This window comes from Globicephala melas, chromosome 5 (assembly GCF_963455315.2).
Source record: "Globicephala melas chromosome 5, mGloMel1.2, whole genome shotgun sequence".
NCBI classification, from domain to species: Eukaryota; Metazoa; Chordata; class Mammalia; order Artiodactyla; family Delphinidae; genus Globicephala; species Globicephala melas.
In genome coordinates this window covers 21,697,930-21,723,976 of record NC_083318.1, presented here as the reverse complement: position 1 = coordinate 21,723,976, position 26,047 = coordinate 21,697,930, and the positions used below count along the sequence as shown (strand labels likewise).

Sequence of the window (26,047 nt, the reverse complement as noted above, 5' to 3'; positions counted from 1 at the left end):
TTGGTAAAGCGCATTATACCACCTCTTTCCACGAATCACGTGGTTTTCTCCTTAGTGCTTTACATATGTGCTTTCTAGTCACATAGGACTCACGCTAGAATCCTATTCTGCAGGCAATCAGTCGTACTTTGTTTTCAGAATGGGATTATCATTATCAACCGAAAAAGTTCAAATGCCTCAAATAATCAATAACCTGTCCACCTATAGTCTATATATATATATATATATATACATATTTCTTTTTAAAGAAGATGTTGGGGGTAGGAGTTTATTAATTAATTAACTTATTTTTGCTGTGTTGGGTCTTCGTTTTCTGTGCGAGGGCTTTCTCTAGTTGTGGCATGCGGGGTCCACTCTCTTCATCGCGGTGCGCGGGCCTCTCACTATCACGGCCTCTCGTTGCGGAGCGCAGGCTCAGTAGTAGTGGCTCACGGGCCTAGTTGCTCTGCGGCATGTGGGATCTTCCCAGACCAGGGCTCGAACCTGTGTCCCCTGCATTGGCAGGCAGATTCTCAACCACTGCGCCACCAGGGAAGCTCCACCCTATTTCTTATAAATGTTTGCTATGGCAGGAAAGTACTACTATGGTATCTGATATGGCTTCTTGGACAACAATCACTTTTTTTAGCTCTAGCCAGCTAAAATGTGCACTCTATGAAAGTAGAGACAGAGAATAACATTTTTAGAATTTATTAAATAAAAAAGAGCATGGAAGCTCTGAATTAAAAACAGTTTTATGATGTATGCCTGGAATCACTGACATAGAATAACTTGTCGATTCCCACTGAAGTTAGAATCTAAGGACAGAGATATGAAAAATTTGGCCCAGAAAAGAATGAATTACTTGAACGTTTTCTGCATTGATCTTCCTGTAAACAGTCTCTGGTCAATGTATATGAAACCAAAACCGTTTCCATGAAATAGTACTTATAAAATTAACAGAGTGCTCCAGAGAAAATGTGACAGAGAACCCTGGACTCATCTATGGAGCCAAGTTCAGGACCTGAGTGGTTTTTGAGGAATTCTACTATGGAGCAGGTTGAATGTGAACATGAGAAATTTGATACTTTTCTTATATTGTAGAGTTTTCTTCTGAAGGAAGCATTTATTTGCCCAAAGGCTATTAAGTTTAACATGAAGCTATTTTAAAGATTTTTAAAAATAGGCCATATATATTATATATGAAAGAAAATTAGAAATTATTTTGCCATACCAGTCTTCCTTAATTAACAAAATGTAATTTATTTTGTAAGTGGCATTAAATATTATTCTCAATCGTCATTAGTGCACATTAAAAAAACACTTGAAAGAATATGCTGTATTCTTGCAGCAAAGCAACAAAATGTCTTAAATATATAAATGGCTCTAAGAAGTACCTGAATTTTGCCTGCTTTTAGTGCGGCAAACATGCACTGAGCTGTATTAAAGGCATGTCTCCAATTATGATAGGCAACATTCTTCCGATAGTTCTTCTTAACACTTAAAATCCACCTGCAAAGAACCTTTAGGAAATAAAGCGTTAAGTAGTAAAAATAACTGCTGACATTTATCACACGTTTATTAATCTTCACGCAACGTACAAAGCATTTACATCTAACTCCCGGGACTCTGAGGGAGGCACTACCGTTTTGATTATTGTACAGATGAGGAAAGTGACATTCAGAGACTTGCCCGAGGTCACAGTGCTTGTAACCTCAGCAGTCTGACTTCAGAGCCTACCATGCAAACCACCGTGCTAACTAAATTAGATGTGAAATGCAAGGCAGCTCGAAGAAAGGTACTTTTGTCATGGGTAGGGCACAGACTAGCTTTTTAAAAGATATTATGTCCATGTGTCATCAATTAGGAGAGTCCAAGTAGGCAGTCACACGTGCACGAATTCACTCTCAGGGAGCCATGCAAGCAGCCAGTCTCCAGTTCTTCTCATGCTCCCATTCTCTATGTCTGCAAAAGTAATTGTGTGAGGCTCTGGGGATGGCTTGGGGGCAAGGCACACAGCACATGTCCAAGGACAAACTGGAGCTCCAAGTCCCAATCTTTGTCCCTTTTAAACTATGCTTAAATATTCAGGCAGAGTTACTGCTTGGTTACCAAGAAGTAATTAACAAAAAATAATATATGCAACATAAAGCCCTGGCGCGCGCGCGCGTGTGTGTGTGTGTGTGTGTGTTATACACATATTTTAAAAGATGGGGAAAAAAAGGATAGATTTCAGAAAAATCTCACAAGCTGGGTTTAATTCAACTCCTTAGTGGTGTATTCAGTAAAATCCCCAGGGACTCATGGGCTGTAAGCTTGATAATTTTGTGTTTGTGTTAGCATCAGAGTCTGCCTCTCTTCAATACTGAATGATTTACTATACTTTTGGGGATCTCTAAAAATAAATATGTGCTTCTCCCTACGTGTATCACTGGAGGTATTTCTAACACAAAGGGCATTGCCCTGGGGAATAGAAAAAGGACCAGGGAAACGAATGTTGCTTTAACAATATTCAACACAGTTTGATTGGCTGCAAAAGTAGGCCAAAAACAAGGTTTCTTCTTTGTTGGTAGAAATTGTTTATAGAGGATTTGGCAGAAAAATCAATGCTTTCATATCCTCCCTTTTCTTTTCAGGTCTCTTTGTTCCTGTTCTATGACGCAGTTCACAGGGAATTCTGATAAAAAGAACCCAAATGTCCCCTAGCTCTTTCACCCCCGAGTAACCATATTTCCCAGAGGATTTCCGTATGCCTAAGGTTGACGTGCTAACCTGAAGTACACTGCAGCATGACCATTTCTCAACAAAGTCGACCCCGAAGATGATAGATTTATCTTATTAGGAGAATTTTAAGTAAGAGCAATTAATTTTCTTTGATATGCTTAGAAAGTGAAGTGTGATGGAAAATTACTGGCGATTAATTAAAGAGTCAAGGAAAATAAGCAGGAAAACCCAGAAATTTAACCTATGGACATATCTCTTTACTAATCATAAATCTGTAGACGTAATTAAATAGGCACTTATGCATATAATGTGAAATAATGACCAAAATGACTTTATGAAACCTAATTCCTGATGGACTACTCTATTCTGCTTCTTTTTATTATCTGGCCACACTGCGTGGCTTGTGGGATCTTAGTTCCCCGAACAGGGATTAAACCCGGGCCATGGCAGTGAAAGCGCTGAGTCCTAACCACTGGACCGCCAGGGAACTCCCTATACTGCTTCTATGGAAATGGGCCTACTGAACTAGGTAACCCAATGGATACCCAACTGTATCTAATTAGTAACTAGATTCAAGTACAGTTTTGGATTCTGTTCTCAAATGTTCTTAACAGCGTTTAGGAAAATTATGGTCAGATCTGCTTAATGCTTGGTGGATATGCCTGGCGTGTTCATATCTGTAGTACACTCTTTTGTACAGGACTGCTGAGTAATTATGTGCAGTTTGGAAGACCCTAGGGAGCATGCTCAATACACTGAATCAGTCTCCAACATTAGGCTCCCTAAGTCCCGCACGGCATCCTTAAGATGCTATGGGAGAAAGCGAAGAAAGAAAAAACACAGCTTAGCTCCTGCCTTCAAGAATTTCAATCAGTAGTGAGTGAAAGTAACAAAAGCACACATATAAAGGAAATAAATTCACATAAAAATGAGAGCACAAATTTATAAACTGTCAATAGCATTCCAAGTGGCATGAAGTCAATCCTAGGGTTCTCCCAGAAATAGAGATTTTTAAGTCAGGCTCTGAGGAAAAGTTATGTTATGGCACAACATACTTGGAGCAGACTTGGAAGTGGAGCCATCCTGTCCATTCAGGGGAGGAATGACACATAAAAGACAGAAGGTCAAGGAAAACAAGTACAGCACACGCAGATTTGTTGGAGTAGAGTTGAAGAATCTGCTTCAGAGATCAGCAAGAATTATAGGAGAGTAACTCAAGATTTGGAAGCCAAGCAGAGACAGGAAGATCTGACATAACTTTCAGCAGGAAATATTCTTTGTCGGGGCACTTCATGGTGCTTAACATCCTCTCTAGCAGTAACATTTTAGTTTTATCATCCTAAAATTATATCTGAAATGTACAGTGACAATAATATCTCAAATAAACAAAACAGAAGAGTCACTAAGGCAGGAAGGCCAACCAGAATAATAGCAATGTTCGTGTTGATGTTGGCCGGAATTAGAATAGTAGTTATTCAAACAGAAAAGGAGAGTAGATGAATGAGACATCGAGGAGAAATATCTGCCTAATGGATAAACATTCAAGGAAAGGTAAAAATAAAGACTGTAAAAGAAATTCTCAGTGACTATCTTCATACCCAACACTCAAATGCTATCTAAAAGCTTATGTTTTTAAGAAATAAGAAATAAATCAACTTATATAAGAATTTCATAAATAGGTACAAGGATCATATTCCTGTTCTGTCCAGGCCCTTTCAACAGAATCAGCACTGGTGTAAAGTATGGGCGATCTCAGGAATGGAAAGGGATTTGAGTCGCTATCTAGGTTTAGAAGTCCCGTGACTAGCAAGAAGCAGAACTGAGATTTGCATTTAGAACTTCTGGCTCTAAATGAGATCTTCATTCCATTAATAGAAAAGGCTTTTTAAAATGAGCCCTGTAACCTACCACAGAGAAATCTGATAGGGAAATATAACCATGGTCAAATTTGGTCTAAGGAAGGGATAACTGACATGTACTCTACACCTGTGTGTTAATCGAAATATACAAGTGTGCACACATACACATGCATGCAAATAGACAGTCTCACAGATGCATGTGTAATTCTCACAGGACTCCCGTTGGGGAGGTCGTACCACTATTCCCAGTGAACAGATTACAAAACTGAGAATGTGAGAGATTAACTGCCCGAAGAAGTTAGAGGTAATCACTAGTCGAGCTATGACTCAAAATCCATGAACTTTCTACTCCACCATGCTATGTCAATTTCTTCATTTGTAAAACAGGGACAATAATAACCAAAGAACCTTTCTTGAGAGCTTCTTAAAATAATTAAATGATATGATCTCTTAATCAACACGCTCTTATAGGAGTGAAGTATTACTAGAGAAGAGTCTATAGACAGTTGGTCTTTGTTTTCACCCAAGAGTAATATAAACCGGTTAAATTAAAGAAAGAACTAGATCCGGGCCCCCAGTAATACCAGAAATGACACTGTATTAACCTTAGCTATATTAGCCCTCAGTTTTCATGCCTCAGTGAGGCTTTGAGAGCAGGGACGAATCATCACTGAAATGTGTACCTAGCACAGTACAGGATACACTGCTTACTGTTAATAAATATTCATTTTATGAATGAATGGATTGCTGGATAGTGGAGGCGTTCAAGGTATTTACATTTCCAGATAGGAAATCTGTACGAGGAGACTAGACATTCAACTGACCGGAAAAAAAGTAGTTTTAAAGGCAAATTACTGATTTTTTTTTTCATATCGGCCTTTCTATTCTCCCTTATTCTTTGATGAGATACACGTAGCCATTATGAAACAGAATAGAATTCCCTGATATCTCCCAACTGGTATTAGAAGGTATTGATTTCAGTCTTGCTATTTTCTGAGAGGCGAATAAGGTAATCGACGGGGGTTAAAATCAGTTTTCATCTTCACTCCATATGGGTGACCCTGTTTGAACCAAGAGCTTGGCTTCCCATCAACCTCTTCACTCCCTCATTTCCAAAGGAGTTCACTCTGTTTTGGTCCTTCTTTCTACTGTGTTATCGTAACCTCCACAATCAGATCACGTTACTTCCCTACTTAAAATTCCTCAGTGACTCACCATTGTTTTCAGGATAAAATCCAAATTCCTCTGAATAGTGTACAAGGTTCTACAGAATCTGCTTCTTGGTTGCTTTTGTCAGCCCCTCACCAGTGCTCCATGCCTCCAACCCCGCTCTCTGTCATCCTGCCTTTGCACATGCTGCTCTCACTGTTGGGAATATTCTCCCCTATTCTTCAACCTGGTGCTTGATACATGTGGGAACCCAATACATGTCTTTTTAATGGTTGATAACTTTTCTTTAAACACCCTGGATATGCATTAGGTGACAGTATATGAATCTCTGAAACTTAAAAATCCTTATTCCGTACTAGTGTCCAAAACTAATTCTCTCCCTTACACACACACACACACACACACACACACGCTTTCCAGAGGACATCACTGCATTCCTACCTCATGTTTCATCTGGAAGTTCTGCACAAGGTTGAGGTCAGTGAACATCCGGATTGTGCACAGTGCCGTTTCCAGGTCAGACAGCTCAAAGTCACTGAAGCTGAAGTCGGTGATTTTAAGTGTCTGGGCAGATGGTACCATGGCAGCCTTAGGTAAGGGGAGAAGAAGAAAGTGAGATAAAGCTGTTAAAGCAGCAGTGATTCACAAAGTTTTCTTGCTTTGCTATGGGGAAATAGCACACTGTGTTTATTTTTTTTCCTTTTAATGTCATATACTAGAAATCTTTTAATGTAGAAGTTACTCCATTTCTTTTTTTTTTTTTTAACTGAGCCACATGTGGGTAACTAATATGGTTCCAGGTAGGCCAGGTGGAGGAGAGAGGGTAACTGTACCTAGAACAGTAGGCAGAACTAAGGACTCCAGTGATCCTGCCCCTTTATACCTCCTCAGTGTTATTCGTTCAACAGATACTTATTGAGTAATTATTGGCCCCGTCCCAGAGGATAAGTGGTGAGCAGGATAATGATAATGTTCTAAGCTTTTTACATTTAACTCTCAAGACAACCTTATGAAATCGATACTCTAGCTCCATTTTTCAAGTACAGAAACGTGAGCATGGATGAACACTTCCTTACCCATGGTAGCACAGCCAGGTAAGGACTGGAGCCTGGCTTCCAGTGCAGACAGATTATGCTGCTCTCAGATTTGACACAATCTCTAATCTAGAGACCAACAGAACCTACTTTACTCAAGCCTGACCACAAGAATCACCTAGGGTGCCTATTAAAAATAGAATTAGTGGGCTTCCCTGGTGGCGCAGTGGTTGAAAGTCCGCCTGCCGATGCAGGGGACGTGGGTTCGTGCCCCGGTCCGGGAGGATCCCACATGCCGCGGAGCGGCTGCGCCCGTGAGCCATGGCCGCTGTGCCTGCACGCCCGGAGCCTGTGCTCCGCAACGGGAGAGGCCACGACAGTAAGAGCCCCGCATACCGCAAAAAAAAAAAAAAAAAAAAGAATTAGTGATTCTGATTCAGTAGGTCTGGGATGGGTTAAGAAACTGGTGTTTTGGAGGGTGATCTGTGTTTTAATTAACATCCTCAGTTTTGATTTGTTAGTCATTTAATTGTAGTAAAACACTTGCAATTTCTTCAAATACACCTTGCTCTTTTTTTTTTAAAATCAATGTTCCTTTTACCTCCTGCTTCTCCTACTTTCTTTAACTAAAGGACTTAAGACACAGTTCCCATCCAAATAAGAGTTAAATGCCCTTCAGAGCTAATCCCACCTTGGGAATACCTGTTTAATTACACGAAGTTCACTATAATGTAATTTCTTGTTTATCTGTCTCCTAAGTACACTGCGACTGACAGGTGGGGCTGTACCTTACACATCTTTGTATCCATTGTGTCTACTGATGGATACAGTTTTGATATTTGTTAATATGAATATTTATTAAATGAATGGAAGGGGAAAAATCTTATTCCCTTCACTTAATTTGAGTTATAAGTTCTGGTTTTAAGGTCCCAAAACTTCTTAGGAGAGTGGAGCCCATTAACTTGAGTTAGAAAACTAGCAGACCTGGCAAATGCATTCCAATTCGTTTGGTTTGGTACTGAATATTTTTTAAAAACCACCGAATTTGTTATACTATTTAAAAATTGGGAGAGTTTTAACAATAAAACAGGATTTCTGGCGTCTCCTGGAAAATCCGGCCACGTTGAGCCCCAATTCCCATGAAGCAATGCTGGCCACAGCCGAGGGCCCCCGGCTCCCTCATACTGAGCAAAGCTGTCAGGCTTCTCTCCTAGATTTCCTGCCGCGCCCCTGCCGGCATGAGAACTTGTAAGAACCCCACTTCTCCATCCCCTTGACTATTCACTCTGCCAGCACTGTAACTGCCTTAGCCAGATGTGGCTGAGATTGACGTGATGAAAAGAGGCTTTAACTTGGTGTGGGGCAGAGGGAAGAAAACCAGGTTCTTTCCAATGTTTTTTCCTTGATTCCCTCCAAACCCCTTAAATTTCTTCTGAGAATCTGGTATATCACTTCTCTGCCTCCCCTCCATCTTTTGTGAAGTAAAAAGGTCAAAACTACTAAAACCTTATGGAGCAATCTAGAACTTTCCCTACCAGCCTGAGGGCGCGCGCACATTCTCTGCTCATCGGGACCCTCGTGTTTTACTTACATATACCAGACCTGATTAAACTTTAAAAGAATGTCACCCTCTTCATACTCCAAACCAAGACTCTTTTGCCCAAGCCCAAAATTCACGAGGAAATACACCTTCTGTTCAGTCAATTCGACAGGCTAATGCGTGGGCTGAACTAGGGGAAGAAAGGAGGGCTGAAAATGCACCGAGAAAGGGTAGCGCTGTTTACACCAGCCTCCAACATCGAGACGGAGCAGACAGCTTGAGGGGACCGGGGAAGTGTGGAGGTGGGAGTAGGCCCACCTTTTAACTCAGAGCAGATGACAGCTGCTTCCCTTAAACATTGCACAAGAGAACAGATGTTTGTTCCTTAGGGCATCATTATTCTTAGAGCAGGAAGTTTTCCCTCTTTCCTTCCACAAAGGATATTCTAAACACAACGGGATGAAGACGGCCAACATGGCTTGTGCCTCGCCCCATTATACACTCTAACTCCCGACCGCTCTCTCCTGAGAGCAAAGACGCTTCTCTTCTGCTTGTTCAGCCACGTCACACCACGACTCAACCTTTCTAAGCTGACCTGGGGGGATGTGCAGACATTTTCCTTCAGAAACTTGTGGTCAGTGATACAGAGGTTCGGAATTCTTGGGATCGATTGCTAATAAGCCATGAGAAAGTCACACATCATTTAAAGCTCTCGTAAACTGCTTCTCTGAGCATCACAAGAGAATTCAACTTTCTGTCTGCCCTGAAAGGGCTTGGGATAAAGGGGATTTTAAGTGAAACATATTGCCTGTCATTCTAACTTACCATTTTATAAAACGAAATAGTCTACATCTTACTAATAGCAGGGAAAAAATATGTGGTATTTCTGGGAGAGGTTATGTATATACAATTCTGGATTTTTATAGCTTCCTTCACTGACCGTTTGATTTGTTAGAATTTGCAAAGTGAGACTTCTGACTTTGTTTTTCTTTGGGGGATAATATAACTTATTGCATCATGATGTTGAAGACAAACAAGTAACATATTTTATAGATTCTGTAAAGCTATAAATGTGTATATGTATTATGGTTGACTAATCCAATTCGAGCTTCTGGAACTATGATACCACCTAATACTGCACAATACTGCTTATTTCCCCACATGAAAGCAGAGTGCCTGTGAATTCTCAGGCAATAGCAATTAGATATTTTAGTGCTTCATCTGAATATAGTTAAGCCTTTCTAGGGTTGGGAGTTCTAATTTGTGTCAAATTAACCAAATACAGAACATAAAGAATATACAAAGCTCCCTGGGTTAAAGATTCAACCTGGCAAACCGTTTGGTAGTACAAAGTCATTTTTCTTCTGAGTTCTTTAATTATATCTGCCACTCAAACTCATAAAGAAACTAGTTACCTCTCGTGACTCTTTAGAGGAAATTCTTCATTCAGGTTCCTTTTTTATGACTCTTTTTTCTAAAGTCTTGATCCCTTTTCACCATTCTTGCAAAAATTAAACAAAACAAAACAAAACTCTGGAAGTGAAATTCACTAAGGGTGGAACTGGACATATCCTTGGGAGTAGGACTGGATTGGGTTAAAGGAAGCAGTATTCAGAGCTATAAAAATACTTTAACTGCTCAGTGATCTTTAATTAAAACCAGCTGTTCTGAGTACCGTCGGACTGATGAGGATCTATATAATAAACTGATCACCAGCCGGCATTATCCTAGATCAGCTACCACATCTGCATTTGGCATTAGATAATGATCATAAAAAGAGAAACCTGAAAGCAAGGTGAAGCACATGGTAAAGGAATGTTTGCTATTTCTAGTCCCGATGCCCCACTGACTCTGTCACCCTGAACAAGATGTTCAACCTCTGCCCATTTTCTCACCTGTAAAATGAGGGGGTTGTCTCTAAGGTTTAATTTATCTCTGTGTCCACAGGACTCCAGGATCTATAACTGCCTTCTCACTTTGGAATCCAAGGCCACCCTGTGAGTGGCATCTAAATCTTGCCAGCGACCTTCCTGTACAGGCCCAAGCTCCGTCTCTGACTCTCTCACCATTTAAGGTAAATGGATGGTGCTCCTTAGCTGTTACGGTTATACTATGCTTTTCATGGGTGCGTGGTAGCCTCTATACTTACTGCAATAATGCTCTAAATGAAAAATTGAGTTTTTGGAAATTGCCATCATTTGACTTTTTTATGCAAGGTGGGGAGAGGTGTCTATGTTTTTGCCATTTGTTTTCAAGGTTAATTAATACTGTCTCTTTCACTTCCGGGTCTCTGTGGTAGATACTGTAGCAAGACTCCATTAACATAACATCTATTTCAACCTCTTCCTAGTGAGCCTTCATTTTCTGAAGAGTTAAGAAAGCTCAAAAATATATTTCCCTGACTCCCTTTCAGCTAGGGTTCCAGATGAAATTTGGTTTCTTCAATGAGGTATACCTGAATTTCAAACTAACACAGTGCCTACCACATGAGGAACCCGTTTTTCTAAAATGTGGTTCCAGCGGGTATTATGCAGCTGTGGAGACTTCAGTTCTGGCAGCAGCTTTCTCACTCCCAACATATGCTGCGATGGTTGATTCTGGAAGGAGATGGCCTAGTGGCTTTCTGATTCTGGCTTACATGAAAGTTTCCAAAGTGAGCCAGATCTCGAAACCCACACACAGTCTTATCCTGTAGGCTGCTGAATGACGGTGTAGGATGAAATCACAGACTTGCCGTATCTCTTATGTGAACATTAGAGCATTGATCAGGAGTAAGTGGGGCACCAAGAATGGAACTGAGACATTTAAGAAGATGTGGATAACTACACATATCCCAAACCATTCACTCTAGAATATGTCTATAGTATATAATTTCATGATGCCTATACTTTACAGTCATAGCTTTTTTTCTGATAATTATATAATATTATATAATTAAGTTATACATATAGTCCTTCACTATTCTTTAAGTTCCAAGAGGACAGAGATTGATTACTTATTGTTATATTTGTAACAACTAATATAATACCCACATAAAATAGATAAATGTGAATGTATAAATGAAAAACTTTTTGTGATCATCAAGCACCTAGTCAGTTCTTCATAATATTTACTTTAATTTGGCAAAGAGCTATAACACAAACATTAGTAATGAACCATGCTGAGTGAGACACAACGGATAAATTATAGACTATGACTTCTTCTCTTACAGTTCAATTATTCACTTTATTTACTTTTGAAAAAATTTTTATAGCTGAATTCCCTCTTTCATCTGCACAATGAATACTTCGCTACTGTAATTGAAAAAACTCAGCTTCAGCTTGTTTTAAGTGTCATTAAATTTTGATTGATTCACTTGCAAGAACACTGGAAACTCAGGATGGGAAAGCAATGACCAAAAGTTTTCTACTTTTTAGCAGCTCTGGGTAGGATGTTACTTAAAATGGTCAACTCTAGATAACTCCCCTCAAGTAGAGAATTGGTTACACTTCACAAACAAAAGGTTTACATTTATTTTAGAACACATGGTGCTTTTTTCTTCCTACCTGTTTTCCACCCACCTGTTGTTCTTTTTTGGCTAATTCAAAAATGAGTGCATACTTTTGTATGGTTGTTAGCATAACTGACACCATCTTGGGCCCATACAGTTCCTCCTGTCCTTCCACTGACCCTCCCCAGGACTGTACTATATGGTAAATCATTTCTCCGTCATCAAGGGCTTTGTAGTTAATAGATATTTTTAACAATCATTAGGTCCAGGTGGCCTCAATGCTCTGTTAGCTCCAAACAATGATGAAGACCTTCACTGATGAATTCCCAGCGCCCCTGAGACTAGCTACCCATTCATAAATCTTGACTTAGGAATGCACTCCCTGTTTCTAAGCACATACCTGTATACCCTAGATTAACCATAAAATTGTCCCAGTGGCCCCTCGGTGGTGTGGAGTGCAGCTGTGAATGCTTCCAAATTGTTGTCCATCCGATCCTGCCCTGTAAGTTACACTACGATGAACTGATCCATTGTGTGTGGAGCTGCCTGCCTTGTTTTTCAGTCTCAAGATACCTTCTCAGTTTGGTGGGCACTTTTCATTCCCTCCATCCCCCAACAACTTTCTTGATGGTGCATGATTAGAATGGCTTGGGCAAAAAGGCTTGGAACATGACGGAGAAGATGAAGGCCTCAACGTTGCTCCTACTACCTTAGGAGAACTGCTTTTCCTCCCACTATCACCATTACTAATAATAACTGACACATAATAGGGGGGGAGGCATGTGTACCAGGAGCTCTGGTCACTACAACTCTCTAAGTTCTTTCATTATTCTCTTTTTACAAATGAAGAAACTGAGGCTCAGAGAAGTCACAGATTTACCCGAGATCACGGAGCTGGAATCTGAACCTAGACATCTCTCTCTAGACTCACGTTCTTAACCATCATGCTATACTCATGAAAATGAAAGCTCTATGACCAGTTAGCCGCTGTTTTATTCATTTCATCAACTATTAAATTATTTCTAGCTTCATAATCACTTTAAGAAAAAAGAAAGCATAATCTTGTTGAATGCATTGAAGGATCGTGAATTGTGTTATTTCATGCTAGATTATAGGCTTCCTAAAAGTCTTAATTTTCCAGAATCATTCACTCAGTTACTCAACAAAACATGTAAACCAGGTTCCTGTTAGGCAATCACTAAATAGTAGCTATTATTATTATGACTCAAGAACTAACAGTCTGACGGAGAAGACAGACACACAAAAAATTGAAATATATCGTTTAAGTGCAACAACACAAGGATGCTAATAAGTTTGCGTAAGTGATCCCTAACAACATAATGACAGAGAATGTAAGTACACATTTAACTACCTTTTTTAGTCACTTGTAATAGTTAATTTTATGTCGCAACTTGACTGGCCACAGGGTGCCCAAATGAAACATGATTTCTGGGTGTGTCTGTGAGGGTGTTCCTGGATAAGACAAGCATTGGAATCTGTGGACTCAGTAAAGGAGACTGTACTCCCCAACGTGCGAGGGCATCATCCAATCCACTGAGGGCCCGACAGAACAAAAGGTGGAAGAAGGAGGAACGTGCCCCTTCTTGCTTCCTCCAAGCCCACTGGAATGGGGTATCTCCTATCTTCTCAGGCACTGGGCCTGGGATTTCAACAATCAGCTCCCCTGCTCTCAGGTCTTTAGACTCAACTCAATGACACCGCTGGTCTTCCTGGGTCTCCAGTCTGCAGACAGCAGACTGTGGACTTCTCAGCCCGCACAAGCATGTGAGCCAACTCCTCAGAATCTCTCTCTCTCTCATTTATGCATATATAAAATCTCCTTCTGCTTCTTTTTCTCTGGAGAATCCTGACTAGTAAGGTCACCTATTTTTCTAAAGTCAAAGAGAATTGTTCCAGAGCTTTATCAGTACCTTACTTAAGACAAATGACAGCTCTTCTTTTATTCAACTATTTCTTATTATGAAATAAGTCCATTTACACAACAAAAAGGGACACACTGGGGTCCCTTTTACACAAGCGTGGAAATGAAACTTTATAGGAAATAATACATTTATAAAATGTATAGTCTCCTTGAAGCCCATAAATCACATGTTCATGGAAAATAACACACTTGGGTATGGTAAATATAAGGGTCATTTAAAAATTATTGAGTTTCATATTTTTGGCGGATGTCTCATGAAAAAGGTTTATATATTTAGCCTGTGGCAAAGTCTCTGGTAACCTTGGAGGAAAATAAAGACATGTGGCTACACAATTTGCTCAACTGTATAATCTTTGCACAAAAAAGGTCACACTGCAATCAAAGGCATTCTGCCTGCCTGAGGTCTGAAGTATCAAATCTCAAGAGCTAAAATAGAAATTACAGAAACAACTCCTAATTGTCAACTCTTACGAAAGGCCCTTATTCAGAAAGTTATTTATTAAATTCAGTCTGAAAGAAAGGCAGCCACTGAACTTGGTCTTCCATAAAATGTCAAATTCTTCTAATTAGCTTCAGTGTTTTATGAAGGCATTTTGTTACATTACTCCTTGATGTTTATTCGATACAGATGTTAAGAGGGAAGGAGATTTTCCTCAAAGATCCATTCTTTAAGGAAATTATTTTCAGGAATAAAATTAATGTAGGTATTTGATGAGTTTATTGGTAGCCACAAGGAGAGATGCTCAGTCAGGTATTTTAAGTTCTCCTTATCAGTCCCCATCACTAGCCTGCCTCTTGGGGCACTCTTATGCAGAGCAGTTTGGGTCTGGGTCTTTGAACAAAGCCACGCTGACAGCCATCACATTACACTTTACAGAAGGCTAATGTCTCTCTTCCCCACGTTTAACATGCACAGAAAATGTGTTTTCAAAGAAAAAACCCCACACAATTAGTTTACAAGGCTGTTAGAATATATCTTTCTCTAAGAAGGAATTGGATCCAAATATGAATGAGAAAGAAACCTACTAATACAAAGAGAGGTGAATATTCCAACTCAGCATGTGGAACCAAATCTTAAAGAGAATAAAGACATGAATAAGGCCTAGCAGGACTAGATTAGCGTATTTTCTTCAATAACTATATTAACATATTTTACTATTTTTTCTTCTTTCTAACATTATATAAATGGATTCCTTTAAATCTCAATAGGGAAGAGGCACAGACTATAAAAACAACTTGAATAATGAGCATAAGGTTTTTCAAAACCATGTAATGAAGGCACATAATAATGTCAAGATTCCAATAAAATACATATGTGCTTATAAGTAAAACTTCAGAGAAAATGTATGACTACAATTGGGACTAATACACTCAGATTTGGTTAGCATCTAATTAGTATATAAGAAGCTCAAGAACAGTGCCACCATACTTTGGAGCTAAGACTACCACTGGAAGTAATCCACTAGTAAAATCAAAGCAAAATAGGTAAGAAATGAAATGAAAGTAGGAAGAACCAAACAGAATCTATTAAATCTTGCAACGTGGAAAAGATATATTCATGTTATAGACGTCTATAAAAATGAATGCATCAACTGACAGTGTACAGGAAGTCCAAAGGACCCAAATTGTTCCAGAGTATTTCTAGCACTTTTTAAGGAAGAAGATGCCTTACTGGATGCCTTGTTGGCTACAGTTCGGTGACACTAGTTATCTAGATCATAGGGTCAACTCTTCTTTATTATTATCTGCTCAAAATTTTCCATTTATAATTTGACTATCCATAGAGATTTTCCCCCAAAGTGAAGGAATGTGATGATCATCTTGACATAAGGAAGTGGCTCTATACTCTAACGCTGCCTTAGGCAATAGAGATTTGGGTCAGGTATCTGGCTCTGCCCCTTACTGCTGTTACCTGCAGCATTCACACACATGCCTGATCGAGAGGGTTCACTTGAAGTTTCTGGCTCTGAAAGGTTAAGGTCAAGATGAGGTATAAATTCTGTCCTAGGAAATCCTGCCTAAGTGGCCAGCTTTTCCCTCTCTATTTTGATACAGAAGACCTTTCAGGATCACAACAGGGTCTCAGTTTGCTTTGAGATACGTTACGTGTGATTAAAGAAACTGCTATAAAGCAGAATCTGTAGGGATTGGAACCGAATCAGCACTGACTCCATGACAAAACTGAGAAGTTTATTTTAAAAAACTAAACTCTAAAACGTATTTATTTACTGTTCTTCTAGCAAGAGAAGGCAGAAAAGGCCTTTTCAATCAAATATTCAGTTACTTATAATACATAAACATTTATTTCATTCTAGTATCTTAACTAACAACTTTCTTATAACCATAACCAGGTCAGCTGGGGTCCTTTTATTTTTAGCTCAGTAACTTGTAAGGATCATTAAAAGGTATATGGCAGGGCTTCCCTGGTGGCGCAGTGGTTGAGAGTCCGCCTGCCAATGCAGGGGACACGGGTTTGTGCCCCGGTCCGGGAGGATCCCACATGCCGCGGAGTGGCTGGGCCCGTGGGCCATGGCCGCTGGGCCTGCGTGTCCAGAGCCTGTGCTCCGCAACGGGAGAGGCCACAGCAGTGAAAGGCCCGCGTACCGCAAAGAAAGAAAAAAAAAAGAAAAGGTATATGGCAAAATGCTTGTTTGAGGCCCTATTTCTGCTACACCCAATTTTAAGCCAAGAGAAAATAAGATTAAAAATGGGATAAAAACTCAAGTTAAGCAAGGGAAAAAAAGGATTCTGAATTTCCTATCAACTTTGTTATACTTTTATGACTAGAAAACTTTTCTGAACATAGGCATAAATATTTAGTATACTTAAGCACATTATTTAATTCTTTCAAGAACTGATTTCTAAAAATAAAAATTGAGAAGCATTTGACAGCTTTTCAATTTATTTTAGGTTTTAAATTGAGATAAACCATCAGACACATGACTAAGACAGCAATTTTGGTAATTTCTGGATGATGCAGACACCTGTGTATTTGGGGCTGCAAAGGAATTTTTATTAGGAAGATAGAAAACAGAATTGAAATCAGTTGCTGAATTCCAACCAATTCAAATGAATTATTTGACCTACAAGCTATGTTATCCTAAATTTCTCAATGCAGCTGCCAGAAATCTATTTTCCAAACGGAACAACAGATGGTTTTGAACAATACTGCAATATAGCAATTCTCAGTTTTTCCAAAGTGTTTTTCTCTGGCTAAAATTATTAACATAATTGAGAAAATAATTTTCAAATTTTTCTGAAAGACTATGCTATTTTCAAAGTAAAAAGCAAAGTTTAATATCCTAATGGATTTTTTTAAGCATTATCTTTAGAAATGACTCTATTTGCTAGTTTTTATTTATCTAAAACAACAAAGTGTACCCTTGCCCTCATTTTAGAGCTAACTTAATAATCCCACAAAGCCTGCAAGCACTTCAAAATGTATCTCTCCATGCGATCATTTCCAGCTCACAGTATGCTGTTAGTTCAAAACTTTATCACTCTACGAGGATTACACAAACGGGCAATTAAGTCTGATGTGAGAAATACTTTAAACCTCTAAACCTTTGTAAATAATTGAAAAACGTCTCATTCCTTCAAACGTCACCGTGAACAAAAGAAATACAGCCAATTCGAATGAGGCTAACCCCTAGAGAAGCTTAATCTTTCGGATGAAATCATCTCAAGTTCCTTCAACTGTTCTTGGCAGATGACTCAGCTTCCTACTCGGTGATTTAATCAAGAACATCTACAAGTCCTGATTCTCTTTCCTTCTTTCCTAGCGCATTCTCTCCAGTGCTGTGCAATGACGTGTGGGCTTTGGGTCTGGACTGCCTGGATTTAGTCCTGGCACCATCACTCACCATCTGGGAGATCCTGAGGAGGACAATCTAAACCCTCTCAACCTCAAATTCCATTTTCAAAATGCTAAAACTGACCTTATAGTATGGCTGTGGATTTAATGCACTTAAGTTAACACACACAAAGAACTTCAAACATGCCAGGTATATAGTAAGTGCTCAATTAAGCGTAGCTATTATTATTTACTATTACTACTATTACTACTATTATTATTATCCCTTTTCTCTCGTCTTGGCCAAAGAAATGTCTCTTTAATATCTAGGCCACTTCAAGGTCCAGACCTCTTTCAATTGCTTGAAGGAAATTGACTAAATTTCTTAGTCTCACACTCACCCTGGACCTTACGCCTTTGTCCAAGAACATGCTGGCTTTCCTGCTTGTGAGCAAACCCTGCTCACAAACACAAAACAAAACAAGTAAAAAACTTCACATGATGCAGCCAACACCTGTCTTAGCTATTTCACTCTCTTTCATACAAACCATATTTTTAAAAATAGTCTGTATTCATTTCCTCCATTTTCTCACCATTTACTCATACCCTTTGCAGTTTCACTCCTGAAGTTGCCTTCTGAACAATCACCTCATCACTGAATCCAGCAGCCTTCTCAGTCCTATTTCTCAACCTTCCTGTAACAAATGATGGGATCTCCTTTCTTGTAAAAACTGTTCTACTAGCCTTCTGTGCCACTGCCTAGCCTAAACCTTCCTCCCAGTTTAACTCCCACTTCGCTGCTTTAGCTGGTTTCTTTTCCTACACCTTCCATCTAAACCTATACCCGCAAGAGTTCTGCCTGCAGCCTTGCACATCTTTCTGCGCTCTCCCCAACTTGCTCCATTCCCAGTCTTTCACTACCATGGGACTCCCCCAGATCCCGTGATTTAACTTCCAAATCACCGCCTCTAGTTCTGCCCACCAGCCCCTCCCCACTCTAGACCTGCCCTTCCTGGTTGTTGAAGATGTCTATTTGGTTGTTCACTTACCTCAAACTTACCATGTTCTAAATCAAATCTATCCGTTTTCTTTCTTAATATTTCCATTTTTGTTAATGAATGGGATGATCACTCTCTGAATTACCAAGGTCAGGATATCTGAATCATCTTTAGCCTTCTCTCTCCCTAATAGCCCATCACAGATAAGACAGTGATTATATGCATGCATTCTGGAGAGAGACAGTGTGAGTTTGTATCCTGACTCTCCACTTCCTGCCACTGCGACCGTGAGCACGTCCCTTGCTTCATAGCACAGCTGTCCTGTTTACATGAGAAAATGTATGTAAGGGCACGGAGGGTGAACATTTGGCAAGCCATGATGATGACGACAAAGAAAAAGAATCTCAATGATCTCAGTGACCCTTCTCATTCCTTACTTGACTCTCACCAAATCTCATATAGACTTTATGTTGTCTCAAGTAAATTTAAACTCAGAGGGTCAGTCTTGGTTGTCAATGTGTAAGTGGCTCGAATTTTCATTAATCTCATCCAAGGCAATCTCAATCAAGACCTAGAACACGTGGTATTCCACTTACATATCAATGTGGTTTTCTCTCATAGTATCCTAAATAAGAATGTAGTGAGAATTCAGCAACTGACCTTATTTGAACCCAATTTCAAGTAACATTCTGTAAGCTATATGATCAGAAATTAAAATCACTCTCAATTCTTAATAACACAGAGTACATTATCAGTTACAAGCTATAAAATCTTTGCTGTTATTACTCTAACCAACCAACCACCTTGCAGTCGCCTGTCCACACTTCCCCATGAACTGAAAACTAAATTTAATTTTGGCTTAAGAAAGATGTAAAGATTATAACAATTATTGGAAAAATATCAGAATCATATAATGTATTACAAAATCAATATGATGCTATCCTTTGCTGTGTTATCAGTGAATTTCTAGCCCTGCAAGAAAGTAGATTTGATTAGATATTTTTATAAATGTCCATATAAATATGTACCACATTTAATTAAATGTCTAGGGGACCATTACCACTAGAAGCAGTTGTCCTGAGAGAAGCATATTTATGTATTAATTAGATGCCTCTAGTTATTCATTTCTACAAAGAAAGAGGAGGAGGATTACCGCTAAGGATTGGAGCTCTCGTGTTTCTTCCTCTGCAGCTGAAGCATGATATGACAGAACCTACAGGGCGAGAAAAGAAGGAATGCAGGTTATACAAGAGAGGACTACCAAACACAGACCACAGTTTCAAGCCTGAGATTCTGCTAAAACTTCCTGCAGAGACAGCTAGACTCCTCAGAACATCATATCTTGTTTGCTGCTTTCTTCAACAGAGAGAAAATCCCAGACTTTGATTCAAATGTTTATTACGGAAACAGAAAGTTATACTCCCTATGTTCAAAGAAAACTGTCACTTTTCCTCTGACATTGTTGATATAACAAACACATTATTTATAAGCCACACTCTTAGGTCAAACTTGGCAGAAAATTTTGGGTCACTTTCTTTTAAAAAAAACTGACTTTAGTTATTTTTACTTGTGTACAGAATCAAGATAAAAGACCTCTGCATAAACTGACATTTTAACGTTGATATTTGGAAAGAAAGTAGCCTAGAAGTGGCTCTCAGATGAAGTATGTAACCACTGCAGAATTCATAAGGAAAAACTGCACAGCGGAGATATAATGTCACACAGACTCAAGGATCCTTTTACACTCATATGATTCAAGAACTGAGAAGAGTAGGGCTGGTCTATAAATCTATCCATTAACAGCTGAGGACACCTAGGCTCAGGGATCCTCATGACTTGGCTGTGAGCTCACACCCAGTGAGAAGACAAGAGGGCCTAGAACCCAGCTTTCAACTCCCAATTTAGTACACTTCCCATCGCCCTAGTGAGTTAAGTTGTAAAAAGATGGTAAGGCAGGTTTACTGTCTTCTTATAACTTAACATGAGAATCATTCATTCCCATTTTCAAAAGTGATAACTTTTAAGTAATGGAATAATATTTTAGACATTCTTTTAAACCAAGGTAGTGATTGCATTTTAAACTATCATATTTTAAAAACACATTTTTAAAACTTCATTTTTGACAGAGTCAACACAGATTTACTAAAATCCCTCAAAGTTTTAAAATCAGTGATAAAAAGGCATCCCATGTTCAGACTTTAAATGGTGAGCCAAGTAATTCAGCAGCCCAAACTAGTTTCCCTTGAACTAGTTTTTAAAATTTTAAGCAATTCAAAATCTAAAGCCAAATGGTATATACATCTACTATCTTGTGATTCAGAATGTTATAATACTATGATACACTTGATTTGTCTTAGTGTTTGAACCATTAATCACTAGGAAACCTCAGGAACCTTGGACTTGCTGTCTCCTGCTCCTGTGAAATGGACAGGTCATGGCTAAGCTGCTGCTGACACCACAGAGGTGGTTTGTTGAGAAAGGCTAAGGCTATGACCATGAATTAGTCTAATATAAATCAGTGCAATGCAACATGGATAAGTGAATAAAGGAATAACAGGACATTCTAAGTTAAAAAAATTTATTTCATCACACACTGAAGATAAAAATAGCACCTTACTCGTAGGGTTGTGTGGATTAATTTTGTTAACACAAGTGAGAACACAGAGTAAGCATTTGATAAAGGTTAGCTATTATTGTTGTTGTTTTACTGTCATTATAATGATGTTTTCCAGGTCAAAATAATTCCCTGTCATAAGAAAACATGAGGGGTTCATGTCCTTAGCTTTTATCCAATACATCAGAAGAAAAAATTTTTTCAAGGTTAAACCTGTGATTGTACATATGCCTTCCTATAATGAATTGAAATTGAAATGTATACATTAAGTGAAAGCCTAATGACTCATATTTAACTCAAGTAAAACTATAGTGTAAAAATAGAAATAAATCTCAACCAGGAAAATATTCAGAGATTTTGAATAAAATGATATGATATGTGGGATCTGCTTCAAAATAATCAATGGATTAATAGGGAAGAAGAGTGCAGAGAAGTGAGCAAGGGTATGGACGGAATAATAGTAGCCACAGGTCAGTAATTACCGAAGACAGCTAATGAACACGTGGGGGCTCCTTAAGCTATTCTCTCTACTTCAGCATTATGTTTGAAATTTCCCAAATAGGAAGTTTTTTAAAAAGAGATAACTTCTAATTGATAGATGGCTTAGATTCAATTCTTCAGTGCAAAGCCATGGAAAGAGTAAAAAAAAATTTGCTTAAAAATTGTATATGCACACACACATACATATATGTACATGTGTGCATATATGTAATTTGAAATATATGTATATGTTTGTATATATACACACACATACATACGTGTGTGTGTATTTGAAACAGATTTCTACCGGTTTCTAAGCCAAGGTCTCTTACGTAACACTATAGCAAAACTATTAGTGTTATATATTCACATTAGAAAGTAAAGCATACTATCTTGGTTATTGGTAAATCTTGACTTATATATCCTTCTAGCTCTTTAGGTTAGGTATCTGTTTATTAGGGGTTGGAGGAAAAGTTAATGATCTATATCCCAAACATTGATTTCCACTGATCTCTACTAGCTAAGAGCAGGCAAACATTAAAGTATATTTCACACCAGTGTATGAAGAATGAAGTAATGCCCTTTATGAAGTCTATTTCCCTAACTTGGTCTATGATGTAAGAAATTTCCATGTTACACGAAGTGAACATCTTCAGGTAGTTAGTGAAGTACATCTGGAAAGGGCTGGCCCACTTGGGTAGGCTTGTCCTGCTTGGGAGGGAGTCTGCCTGAGGTCAGTGCCCCAAGCCAATGGTTCACATTCACAGTCACCTGGGGGAGCTCTGTAATAATGCAGATTCCCAGCCTCTACCCAAGACTTATTGAATCAGAATTTTCAGAAGTGGGATCCACAAATCTGTAATTTGAAGGACTTTCACTTTTCCTCATTTCTGATTCTGAGTGCTTAGGATTTCTGTTTCTGTTTTGTAAAACGTGTGAATACAACTGCTCACAAGGAGAGATGGGGAGCCTCAGGCAATGGGGAAGGGACAGACGGGGTGCAGTGGCAGTAGACATCTGTGTGAATGGATTATTAAGGTCAAGGACTGCTTCTGGCCGAAAAAGCAGAGGACTGAAGGGACCAACGGCTGGAGCTTTGGTTTGGTCATAAGGCCCCTGACAAGTTTCTAAAATATTCTGGGTCTCAGTTTCCTCAGCTGTTTAAATGAGAGAAGGATCTGATCATCTAAAGCACATGACTGTCGTAAGGATACAGTGATGTAACAGACACCAAGAGCTGTTACAGGGAGAGGTGTAAGTTGAGAGTTTGGCCATAGAGACGGAGAAGTCCCGTAAGTGTCAGCCCACCTCTAACGTGACCATCTGCTTGGCCATAGCTCTCTCCACTGCTTCGTACATCTGTGTGTTCTGGATCCCCAAGCCACAAAAGATGACAAAAGCTTCCAGAAACTGTTCATCATTTCGGTTGAAAGGCTTAATTTTGCCCGTGGTCTCCTCCATCTTATTAGCAAGTTGGCAAACCCCTGTAAGAATCCAAGAAGTCAAGCAAGTGTTACTATTCATCATCACAGTTCTCACTGACTTTAAGACCCCCCCCCCCACCAAGACTGTCTTACACTTTTCTCTTAGGAATGCTTGGTATCTCCAAATAAGCAAATGAATCCTCACAAATATAAGCTAGAAAAGTCATCTGAATCAATTTACATGAGAACTTGTTTCACATAGCCCTAAATGTATGTTGTCTGTGTTCAAAAAATCCTAGAGTACTATTTTCTTCCAGACTCGGTCGCGAATTTCAGATCAGCTGAGTGCCCAAAGACAATTTGTCCTTTGGAGACTAATTGGATTTTTGTACATTTGCCAAGAGAGCAATTTTGATGCACATCAGAATTTTGGGTCACACAGACTGCCTCTCCTTACTGAGAAACCAGAAGTTAAATAACACAATTACATACAAAATAGAATGGATGAAACAGACAATTTACATAGACAGTCTAAAGTTTCAAATATGCACCTCTGCATCCAGGAGAATCATATTTCCAATCATTTTTGATACTACAAATAAATGCACATAGAAATGTCTATTTAGTGAGAAATAAAAGCAGAACTAATCTTTGGAGACAATCGTAACCTAACCTCCCAAATCCCGGCCTTTCTTAGAAAGTCAAACACGTAGTCAATATGAATAGAAGATTACATCAAATCTTTACTGAACTAGTTGTTCTATGGGACTCTGAGCCTAGTGGTCTCTGTGAGGAGTCTGATGACCTCCTACCTCTGGGTAACACACTGTTGTTAAAGTCCTCATCTCTTCTGTCTCTGCATATGTAATATAGACTTCCATCATGTGCATGTAGGTACAGTGCTTTAATACACACATGAACTCTAGTCTGCACAGTTTATACTGTGAGAAAGGTGTGCCCACGCCCATTTTACAGATGAAGAAACTGAGTCTCAGGAAGGTTAAATCATATGCTCCAGGTCACTTAGCTAGTACGCTTATGTCTAAAATTGAAACCCCAGCTCAGCCTAGCCCCAAAGGCTAGTTTATTACCACACTGCTGCTCTGTGCCTTTTCACCCCTGTCAGATCGTTGCTAGCAGTTCCCTGACTGCACTTTGCTTGCCCACACCTTTGCCTATGCTTTCCCGCTGGCCTACTCTGCTCCCCACTGCTCTCTTTCCTGTTGTCCAATAGATCCCTACATGCCCTTCACAGCGAGCTCCCACAGGCCTCCCACTTCCCGGGTGAGGCGGCCACTTCTCCTTTCTACCTCCTTAACTTTATCATTTGGAGTATCATGGGGGATTCTATTTCTGTCTTTCTTTCTGGACGTACATATCTTGGGCTTAGAGATTTTATTTTTTCAGTTCCACTTCCTCAGCCAGCAATGCCTGGCATAGAGCAGGACTCAAAAAATGTTTACTGAGTTAATGAAAGAATGAAGGATTGCGGCTCTGACCCAAACCACTTTCCCATGAAGACTATATTCTGTTATCTCTTATTTTTCCTGGAGCACAAAAGGATTTTATAGCGTCCGTGACGATGCATGGTTGCATATGAAATCCCTTTATTACCACTGGTGTGCACTTTATTTTTAACCCGACAAATTATCTGTATTCTCATGTTGCTCTTTTTTGTTTGTGGGAGTTTTTCTACTTTAGACAGTAAAGGCATCCTTATCTATCTGTATTAGTATGGCAGAGATTACTTCTCTAACACATTCCATTATCAAGAAAAATTTTAAACAAGACATAATGAATCTGGACACTGCAAGTAAAAACTGTGAGTAAATATGGCAATCGGTATTCATTACCTTAAAAGACCATGTCCCACGTACGGTAGAAACGCCTGGGTTATATCCGCCAACCTTTGTGAATCCCCAAATTATAAATATGGAACTGTTTATATAGGCTTCTGGCTATCTCCCAAATCACATTTTCTTGAGGGTCACGCATTCTGTGCCTTATCCTCACATCACAATGTGACTGCCTTTCAATCTTTACTAAAGCTTTCTCCTAGTTGATGGCCATTTTTCATAACCAAGATTTTTCTTTATATCACTGCATAAGATTGATTGCACGTATGGGAAGGAAAAGACAACCCGGAGGGGTTGAGATGTGGCCATCAGGCAGTCTGCTGGGCCTGGGACCGAGGTAAGGAACTCTTTCCTGGACAGCGGTTCAAATCTGGGCCTCAGCCAACAGTCATTGAATGAATATATTAAGCGGTATTAACTAATACCTCAGGAATTGAAAGGTACTAAAATGGCATGTTAAGTGTACAAGTAGGAAGAGTTGGCTGTAACAACCACAGCTCAGGGCAGAACAGCTAAAGTGTGTCTGTGTCACAATCCACCTCTATAGATACAGACACGCAGACACAGAGTTACGCTCAGGGCAAGAAAATGGGTAAAGACAAATTATCCCTTTAGGAATATAATTTAATCCTTCTTTGAAAGCAGTCACGTTTATACAGCATTCAAGACAATCCTGTTGATCTCTTTACACCCTTCATAAAATTTAATTCTATCAAACAAAAATACCCAAGTCGGAAAAAAAAAAAAAGCTATGAAGAAGAAAAGGTTCATAACAAACAAATAGGGTTCTTTGAGAAAATGTAAAGCTTGGGCCCGTTTACAGATGTTTTTCACAACTTATTCATTAAAGATCTGGAAGAGTGGATGAAGAGTACAATAATGAAATTTAAAACTGGTCATTTGAAATGCCACATCTACTAGTAAACCATATAAAATCAGAATCACTTATATATAAAAACAAAGTAGTTATTGCAGAACCAAAAATAAAACAAAATCACTCAACAAAAACCAATAACTATATACAAAAATAAAATAAAACATTCAAAAATATATTAGGAGAAAACCAAGAAGTAGTACAGTTAGATAGCAAACTATCAGTGTTAATATTAGAGTTCACAAAGTACTTGTCCAGACATTATTTCAC

The 26,047-nt window shown here is 39.1% G+C and overlaps 1 protein-coding gene and 1 long non-coding RNA gene across 9 annotated transcripts in view; one reads left to right on the top strand and one right to left on the bottom strand.

Annotated features, from left to right (window-relative positions):
* LOC115857170 (uncharacterized) overlaps positions 1-26,047 on the top strand; it is a 231,411-nt gene that overhangs the window by 96,445 nt on the left and 108,919 nt on the right. For 5 of the 6 annotated variants that reach the window (XR_009563941.1, XR_009563937.1, XR_009563942.2 and 2 more), the window contains exon 6: positions 10,254-10,380. This is a non-coding gene — a long non-coding RNA (uncharacterized lncRNA). Of the gene's footprint in view, positions 1-10,253; positions 10,381-12,645; positions 13,942-26,047 lie in introns of those variants that run through there. The other variant, XR_009563939.1, reaches the window with a different exon arrangement.
* The window catches only part of PDE5A (phosphodiesterase 5A), a 139,377-nt gene that overhangs the window by 29,574 nt on the left and 83,756 nt on the right, over positions 1-26,047 (bottom strand). For all 3 annotated transcript variants that reach the window (XM_060298993.1, XM_030863963.3, XM_060298994.1), the window contains exons 10-13: positions 22,932-23,107; positions 19,683-19,742; positions 6,174-6,320; positions 1,377-1,502 (exon numbers count right to left, since the gene is read on the bottom strand). In XM_060298993.1, coding sequence (XP_060154976.1) covers positions 1,377-1,502; positions 6,174-6,320; positions 19,683-19,742; positions 22,932-23,107 — 509 coding nt within the window. The remainder of the gene's footprint in view (positions 1-1,376; positions 1,503-6,173; positions 6,321-19,682; positions 19,743-22,931; positions 23,108-26,047) is intronic.